The 9,650-nt window shown below is 34.3% G+C and overlaps 2 protein-coding genes across 2 annotated transcripts; both read right to left on the bottom strand.

Annotated features, from left to right (window-relative positions):
• Window positions 1–4,532: 4,532 nt before the first annotated feature.
• LOC119664007 lies at window positions 4,533–5,896 on the bottom strand. The gene is made up of 2 exons (XM_038073590.1): window positions 5,415–5,896; window positions 4,533–5,324 (listed from the first exon to the last, which is right to left on the bottom strand). Exons 1-2 carry the CDS (start codon window positions 5,689–5,691, stop codon window positions 5,044–5,046), a joined length of 558 nt encoding a protein of 185 aa, XP_037929518.1. The 5' UTR covers window positions 5,692–5,896; the 3' UTR covers window positions 4,533–5,043.
• A 1,392-nt stretch (window positions 5,897–7,288) lies between these two features.
• LOC119664008 lies at window positions 7,289–8,652 on the bottom strand. The gene is made up of 2 exons (XM_038073591.1): window positions 8,171–8,652; window positions 7,289–8,080 (listed from the first exon to the last, which is right to left on the bottom strand). The coding sequence occupies exons 1-2, from the start codon at window positions 8,445–8,447 to the stop codon at window positions 7,800–7,802; spliced, it is 558 nt and encodes a 185-aa protein (XP_037929519.1). The 5' UTR covers window positions 8,448–8,652; the 3' UTR covers window positions 7,289–7,799.
• Window positions 8,653–9,650: the final 998 nt, after the last annotated feature.

Raw genomic sequence — 9,650 nt, 5'->3', positions numbered from 1 at the left:
TAACTGTAGAGCCACACCAAAGTGTGTTAAGTGTGAGGGCTCACACCATCACCAACAATGTACAAAACCACGCGATGTTGCCCCGATTTGTTCGAACTGTGGTGGTGGCCACCCAGCCAACTATAGAGGATGTCCTTACGCTCCGCAAATGCTGAAGAAAAAGAATGTCTCCACACCAATTTCTACGGTCAGTTCTAAAGTGCAGCCTTCAATTTCTTATGCCGATGCTTTGAAGAAGGGAAGTACAGCTGAGCAAGTTTCGTCCAATTCCCACTTGCTAACCTCCCACATGGAGAAGCTTTTAAATAATATGCAGATACAACTTAGTACAATGATGAAAACTATGATGGAGTCCTTGTTACAAAGTTTAGTGCCAACCCTAGCTTCTTAATGAGTTTGTCATCATATCGACTTAAAATTGTGACGTGGAATGCCAATTCCATTATTAACAAGAAACATGAGGTCATCCAATTCCTGCATGATTTTGAAATTGACATTATGTTGATCCAAGAAACATTTCTGAAACCTGCTATCCATTTTAAAATTCCCAATTATGTTGTTTACAGATCAGACAGAAACTCAAGAAGAGGTGGTGGCACAGCCATCGTGATTAAATATGGCATTAAACATCATGCTACAATTTGCAACCAACAATCGCTCGAAACAACATCTGTACTGGTTGAAAGCCAACTTGGTAATATAAATTTTGTGTCAGCATACAGGCCACCGAGTTTGCAAATTCTCCCTAATGAACTTGAGGTTATCCTCAACAACGAGACACCTACTTTCTTAGCGGGCGATTTAAATGCATATCATAGCAGCTGGGGTGACAGAACTTCAAATAGAGCTGGCAGGGATATTGATGGGCTTGCCACTGAACACTTATGGCAGATTCATGCGCCAGGTGAACCGACACATTATGGCAGAATCACAGGCCACGTCATTGACTTCGGAATTTCAAATAACTTAGAATCGAATGTGCACGTAGAGGTCCTTGATGAACTGGACTCGGATCACAAACCAGTTCTTTTTATTCTTGAAAATTGTCCAGCAATCAACATGAATCTCACGTACATAACCACTAACTGGGACTCATTTAAGAATCAGGTTGATATTTCAAATATAAATAATTGGCCAGTAACTTCTGAGGATCTTGATGACTGTATCCAAAAACTCACTCTCAAGATTAAGGAGGCATTGCATAATAGCTCCACCACCAGGACCAGAAAACCAAGTAACTACTTTTATCTGCCGCATTACATCAAACAAATCATTAGACAAAGGAATGCGATTCGAAAATTTGCTCAAATAACTGGAGATCCTATGAGAAGAAGAGAAGCCAATCGTCTCTCTAATGTAATCAGGAAAAAAATTGGCAAATATAATAATGATAAATGGTGCGAATTTCTTTCAGGAATTGATACAGGTAATAAAACCTTCTGGGCTTTGAACAAGTATTTTAGGCTTAAACGTAAACCGGTAGTGCCGCCTATTTATGTAGCTACCGGCATGGCTTTCTCAGACATAGCCAAAGCTGAGGCCTTTGCAGATTCTTTGGAGCTGCAATTTCAGCCCAATACTGATAGTGACTATAATTCTCTGGTAGAAGAAAATATTGCCGAAGAGGCTGCTAATCTTAGGAACCTGATGTCAGATGAAAGCATCTTACAGTGTTCCAGAGATGAGATTAAATGTATTATTTCGAGTCTAAAGACCAGATCGGCACCCGGATATGATAATATCAGTAACAAATGCCTACGTAATCTTCCAGAAGATGCAATCCAATGCATTGTTAACATCATCAATTGCATGCTTAGGCTTGGCGAATTTCCAAAGGCCTGGAAGTTGGCCTCAGTCGTAGTGTTTCCTAAACCGGACAAGAATCCTTCATTTCCGCAGAACTGGCGTCCTATCAGTCTGCTCCCAACTATGGGGAAATTGGCAGAACGTGTAATCCTGACTAGGCTTAAAACAGCGGTAAATGCCCTAAATATACTTCCTGACGAACAATTCGGGTTTAGGGATAATCTCTCCACGGAACTACAACTAGCCAGAACTGCGCAGCTGATACAAACCGCTCTAAGTAAACGGGAGTCCACCGGGATGATTATTTTTGACATAGCCAAAGCTTTTGACAAGGTCTGGCATGATGGTCTAATAGTCAAATTAGCCCGTTTTGGGATCCCTAGTGGTTTGACTAAAATCATTGGTAGCTTCCTGCAAGAAAGGGCCTTCCGTACTAAAATTAATAGCACTCTTTCGTCCGCCCGATCAATTGTAGCAGGTGTACCTCAAGGGTCGCCTTTGTCTCCCACATTGTTTAATGTATACACGGCAGACATCCCCACCTTAAGTCCCACATCAATGGCGCTTTACGCAGACGACACATGCTTGATCTACTCGGATCGGGATGCCTTAAATGTAAGCAACACGTTACAGGGAAATATAGACCTTATGGTGGAATACTTCCAAAAATGGAAGATTAAAATTAATAATGACAAAACCAAGGCTATATTTATAACTCGAAAAAGAAGACAGCATCCTCCAAGAGTGAGCGTTTGCGACACGGAGATACGGTGGGAGGATAATATAAAATATCTGGGGGTCACTTTTGACAAACGGTTCAATTGGCTTAAACATTTGAAATACAAACGGAATAGCTGCTCTAAGATTCTACATTTATTAAAGCCGCTATTTAATAATTATCACTTCAACTTTAAAAACAGAAAGTTACTTTATACGCAAGTAATTAGACCTGCTCTTCTGTACGGATGTGTTACATATAGCAAAGCCTCAAATACCACCTTAAAGCAATTACAGATAGCTCAAAACCTGGCCTTAAGAAAACTGTTTAAGATTCCATGGTACATTAGATCTACGGACATACATAGAGATCTTAGGATTGACTCAGTGAAAAAATATATCAGAGACAGAGCTTTAAAATTATTCACTAAAGTTGATACGCTACTTAACCCCGCCATAACAATCCTCAAGTCCACTTCTGGACTCTCAGGAAGATATGCTGATTTAAGGTCCGTCATCAACTAAAAGACAAATAAATGATATGATTTTTTAGCCTAGTTAAAGCCTAGTGTGGGGTAGTGATAAACCCCCCAGCCATTATAGAGTAAAAGTGCGTAATAGCACTAACTCAAGAAGAGAAGAAGAAGAAGAAGAGTTATATTTTTTGACAGCAAAAATTTGTTAAATCTTTTTTTATAAAAAATAAAATTTTACTACATTACCGTATTTCTCGTACTTCGATTTCTGTTTTATTATGTGGCCGTAATTCAATGGAGGCTTCGATTTAAACTCCCATAAAACTCCCATAATCCAAAGTGAAGTAATGGAAATTAGTTAGTCACATATAGAGTTTGGTGCAGTTCGACCCATCATTTGTTTCGTATTTTATACATCAGCTACTATACATTTTATACAGCTAATATTCTTACGAATTAAACTTACCGGAAAGAGAAATCAAAAAAAATTTCTGCACAGCCAATGCAAAATCTCTGCGTATGTGTAGAATGGCCTAGTGTGTGTAGAAATAAAATCGCTTGAGTTGAGAAGTCCTCTTGTATTTAATGTTCTTGATATAACAAAGCTAAATACACGATGTGAGTCCTTGATAAATATACGCGAGATGTCACTTGTTCGATTTTTGTTCGCTTTGCTGCGAAATATATTTACTAGACCAAGTGAAAGACCTGCTGTTGATCAGCAGGCCGATTCCACTAATGACTATTGCTAAAACTCCATTCTCTTCGATAAAATTCTTAAATAAGCGATTTTTATTTTAAGAGAATTGTCCATCGTGTGATTCTGCCAACACAATATCTTCGCTAAATTTATCCGGCGATGTGTATAATGCTGAAATTTATTGAAATGTCAAAATAAAATCAAAAATGTAAACAAATATCAGCTGTTGGAATCATAATTTAAATTTGACATTTAGGAGCAGATACTGCGTCAAAAAAGTGTTCAGCTATTTGAAATTTAAATTAAAATAAAATTAATATAACATTGGTGCGTAGATTAATTAAATAATGGACTATTTGATAAGAAAGCGATTTTTTTTCTGCTCATATGAGAGATTCACGAAATATTTGCACATATTTAATAAGGGAAAAGTTATTAAATCGTACTTAATATATTTGATTCAACATATAGTTCTTACAGAAATATATTATTATTTTTAAATATAGATTTGGTTTAGTTTACATTCAGAATGTCGTGTAATTGCCAATCATTTCTTAACTTGATGCCGGTATGATGATCAGTACTCGATGAAGGTATAACTATTCAATCTTTATATTTTCGAGTATTCAGATAGAAGTTGTTCCCAAAATTGCTCTCACAGAGAACCGAAAAAGTTTCGTTACTAAAATTTACCAATATATGGTATTATATTGAAATATATTGAAAGCATTCCCGTCTAAATGGATCGCTATACCCTAATTTTTTCCCAATAAAATATGCTTTATATGAGAAATAGAAGTAGTGAAAACCAAATTTCATAATTAAAACAAATATTTTAGCTGGCGTGTAATGTATTTCAGGTTTAAAATATTCGCGGGTTAGTACAAAATAAGACTAGGACGTGACGAGTTCCGATAAGTTCATTGTTATTAGTAAATACCACCGAGTGTTTTCGTATCTGTGTTATGTTACGACCTCTTCGTATTTATAGTATGTAGATGATTTACTTTAGGTGTAATAGTTGATACCAGAGACGTTATATCTTAGTTTTATTAGCCTTGGAATTTCTAGTCTTGATCCTAAACGGATTTGTTAAATATTTTAGTTGGCATGTGATATATTTTATGTTCAAAATATTCACGGGTTTGTACAAAATAAGACAAGGACGTGACGAGTTCCGATAAGTTCATTGTTATTAGTAAACAACATCGAGTGTTGTCGTATCTGTGTCACGACTTCTCCAGAGACTTCATATCTTAGTTTTATTAGTCTTGGGACTTCTAGTGTTGATGTTAAACGTATTTGTTAAATAAATTCGTCTTTTTCTTGACACAAACTGGGTCCTCACTGAGTTTTCTTACCCTCGCATAAACAGTTATACTGCCTTATTTCAAGATCATCCGTAGTTTCGGTTGACTCATTATCGCATGCATGTGATCGGTTTATGCACATGTCATGTGGGTTTCCTTCTAATACTGGAGTCCTAATATTGCATTCCAGATTTCGAACCAACTGTTGTACCATACCATTTCTTGGAAGGCTTTCATCAGAGTGACTGTGCAACAAACTTTTTATTTTATTTCGCGTCTCCTTGAAATCAAATTCTCGAGGAAAAGTGATTTCACCTGAATGAAAAAGTTTTATATATTACTTTGATTTGAATTATTAAGATGATATGCTTTATAAACATTTATATTCTTTTATTGGAAACTTACTGTTGTTAATGGAACTGAAATGGGCACGCATGTGTGTAACCTTGCCAGGTTTTAATGCTAACAGATCAGGTTTAACTGAATGGACCACTGGATTTGAATTTGCCGCCATTTTTTCCAAATTGACAAACTTTTGTCTTGTTTTTATAACGTGGCCATTAGTTGAGGGGCAATCAAAGGACTGTTTTCCGCCAATATTTCTGCCTACAAAAAACGGTAGATTTTGATTCTCTGCAGATTCATTAATTTCGTTATCGTCATAGGTGACGTGAAGACTCATTTCCGTACGTTTGTTTTGAATATTAAAATTTTAAAAATGACTGTAGATTTTGGGGACTTCCGTTTTTAATTTTTGTGCGAAATCCCAAATTTTTCAATAACATAAGATTTTTAGTACATTACATAGACCAGCTGAATTTTGAAGTTGTGTAGAGTCGAAAAAATATATTATGATTTCAGTAAAAACTTAATTCACAAGTAAACAAAAATGTTTCTGACATTTAACTGAAAGCTGAATACTGAGTTATATTTTTTGACAGCAAAAATTTGTTAAATCTTTTTTTATAAAAAATAAAATTTTACTACATTACCGTATTTCTCGTACTTCGATTTCTGTTTTATTATGTGGCCGTAATTCAATGGAGGCTTCGATTTAAACTCCCATAAAACTCCCATAATCCAAAGTGAAGTAATGGAAATTAGTTAGTCACATATAGAGTTTGGTGCAGTTCGACCCATCATTTGTTTCGTATTTTATACATCAGCTACTATACATTTTATACAGCTAATATTCTTACGAATTAAACTTACCGGAAAGAGAAATCAAAAACAATTTCTGCACAGCCAATGCAAAATCTCTGCGTATGTGTAGAATGGCCTAGTGTGTGTAGAAATAAAATCGCTTGAGTTGAGAAGTCCTCTTGTATTTAATGTTCTTGATATAACAAAGCTAAATACACGATGTGAGTCCTTGATAAATATACGCGAGATGTCACTTGTTCGATTTTTGTTCGCTTTGCTGCGAAATATATTTACTAGACCAAGTGAAAGACCTGCTGTTGATCAGCAGGCCGATTCCACTAATGACTATTGCTAAAACTCCATTCTCTTCGATAAAATTCTTAAATAAGCGATTTTTATTTTAAGAGAATTGTCCATCGTGTGATTCTGCCAACACAATATCTTCGCTAAATTTATCCGGCGATGTGTATAATGCTGAAATTTATTGAAATGTCAAAATAAAATCAAAAATGTAAACAAATATCAGCTGTTGGAATCATAATTTAAATTTGACATTTAGGAGCAGATACTGCGTCAAAAAAGTGTTCAGCTATTTGAAATTTAAATTAAAATAAAATTAATATAACATTGGTGCGTAGATTAATTAAATAATGGACTATTTGATAAGAAAGCGATTTTTTTTCTGCTCATATGAGAGATTCACGAAATATTTGCACATATTTAATAAGGGAAAAGTTATTAAATCGTACTTAATATATTTGATTCAACATATAGTTCTTACAGAAATATATTATTATTTTTAAATATAGATTTGGTTTAGTTTACATTCAGAATGTCGTGTAATTGCCAATCATTTCTTAACTTGATGCCGGTATGATGATCAGTACTCGATGAAGGTATAACTATTCAATCTTTATATTTTCGAGTATTCAGATAGAAGTTGTTCCCAAAATTGCTCTCACAGAGAACCGAAAAAGTTTCGTTACTAAAATTTACCAATATATGGTATTATATTGAAATATATTGAAAGCATTCCCGTCTAAATGGATCGCTATACCCTAATTTTTTCCCAATAAAATATGCTTTATATGAGAAATAGAAGTAGTGAAAACCAAATTTCATAATTAAAACAAATATTTTAGCTGGCGTGTAATGTATTTCAGGTTTAAAATATTCGCGGGTTAGTACAAAATAAGACTAGGACGTGACGAGTTCCGATAAGTTCATTGTTATTAGTAAATACCACCGAGTGTTTTCGTATCTGTGTTATGTTACGACCTCTTCGTATTTATAGTATGTAGATGATTTACTTTAGGTGTAATAGTTGATACCAGAGACGTTATATCTTAGTTTTATTAGCCTTGGAATTTCTAGTCTTGATCCTAAACGGATTTGTTAAATATTTTAGTTGGCATGTGATATATTTTATGTTCAAAATATTCACGGGTTTGTACAAAATAAGACAAGGATGTGACGAGTTCCGATAAGTTCATTGTTATTAGTAAACAACATCGAGTGTTGTCGTATCTGTGTCACGACTTCTCCAGAGACTTCATATCTTAGTTTTATTAGTCTTGGGACTTCTAGTGTTGATGTTAAACGTATTTGTTAAATAAATTCGTCTTTTTCTTGACACAAACTGGGTCCTCACTGAGTTTTCTTACCCTCGCATAAACAGTTATACTGCCTTATTTCAAGATCATCCGTAGTTTCGGTTGACTCATTATCGCATGCATGTGATCGGTTTATGCACATGTCATGTGGGTTTCCTTCTAATACTGGAGTCCTAATATTGCATTCCAGATTTCGAACCAACTGTTGTACCATACCATTTCTTGGAAGGCTTTCATCAGAGTGACTGTGCAACAAACTTTTTATTTTATTTCGCGTCTCCTTGAAATCAAATTCTCGAGGAAAAGTGATTTCACCTGAATGAAAAAGTTTTATATATTACTTTGATTTGAATTATTAAGATGATATGCTTTATAAACATTTATATTCTTTTATTGGAAACTTACTGTTGTTAATGGAACTGAAATGGGCACGCATGTGTGTAACCTTGCCAGGTTTTAATGCTAACAGATCAGGTTTAACTGAATGGACCACTGGATTTGAATTTGCCGCCATTTTTTCCAAATTGACAAACTTTTGTCTTGTTTTTATAACGTGGCCATTAGTTGAGGGGCAATCAAAGGACTGTTTTCCGCCAATATTTCTGCCTACAAAAAACGGTAGATTTTGATTCTCTGCAGATTCATTAATTTCGTTATCGTCATAGGTGACGTGAAGACTCATTTCCGTACGTTTGTTTTGAATATTAAAATTTTAAAAATGACTGTAGATTTTGGGGACTTCCGTTTTTAATTTTTGTGCGAAATCCCAAATTTTTCAATAACATAAGATTTTTAGTACATTACATAGACCAGCTGAATTTTGAAGTTGTGTAGAGTCGAAAAAATATATTATGATTTCAGTAAAAACTTAATTCACAAGTAAACAAAAATGTTTCTGACATTTAACTGAAAGCTGAATACTGAGTTATATTTTTTGACAGCAAAAATTTGTTAAATCTTTTTTTATAAAAAATAAAATTTTACTACATTACCGTATTTCTCGTACTTCGATTTCTGTTTTATTATGTGGCCGTAATTCAATGGAGGCTTCGATTTAAACTCCCATAAAACTCCCATAATCCAAAGTGAAGTAATGGAAATTAGTTAGTCACATATAGAGTTTGGTGCAGTTCGACCCATCATTTGTTTCGTATTTTATACATCAGCTACTATACATTTTATACAGCTAATATTCTTACGAATTAAACTTACCGGAAAGAGAAATCAAAAACAATTTCTGCACAGCCAATGCAAAATCTCTGCGTATGTGTAGAATGGCCTAGTGTGTGTAGAAATAAAATCGCTTGAGTTGAGAAGTCCTCTTGTATTTAATGTTCTTGATATAACAAAGCTAAATACACGATATGAGTCCTTGATAAATATACGCGAGATGTCACTTGTTCGATTTTTGTTCGCTTTGCTGCGAAATATATTTACTAGACCAAGTGAAAGACCTGCTGTTGATCAGCAGGCCGATTCCACTAATGACTATTGCTAAAACTCCATTCTCTTCGATAAAATTCTTAAATAAGCAATTTTTATTTTAAGAGAATTGTCCATCGTGTGATTCTGCCAACACAATATCTTCGCTAAATTTATCCGGCGATGTCTATAATGCTGAAATTTATTGAAATGTCAAAATAAAATCAAAAATGTAAACAAATATCAGCTGTTGGAATCATAATTTAAATTTGACATTTAGGAGCAGATACTGCTCCTAAATAATGGACTATTTGATAAGAAAGCGATTTTTTTTCTGCTCATATGAGAGATTCACGAAATATTTGCACATATTTAATAAGGGAAAAGTTATTAAATCGTACTTAATATATTTGATTCAACATATAGTTCTTACAGAAATATATTATTATTTTTAAATATAGAT

The sequence above is a fragment of the Teleopsis dalmanni genome, unplaced genomic scaffold (assembly GCF_002237135.1).
Source record: "Teleopsis dalmanni isolate 2A unplaced genomic scaffold, ASM223713v2 unscaffolded_contig_1277, whole genome shotgun sequence".
NCBI lineage: Eukaryota > Metazoa > Arthropoda > Insecta > Diptera > Diopsidae > Teleopsis > Teleopsis dalmanni.
The sequence above is the reverse complement of the archived record's forward strand: the minus strand, read 5'-3'. Positions and strand labels throughout refer to the sequence as shown.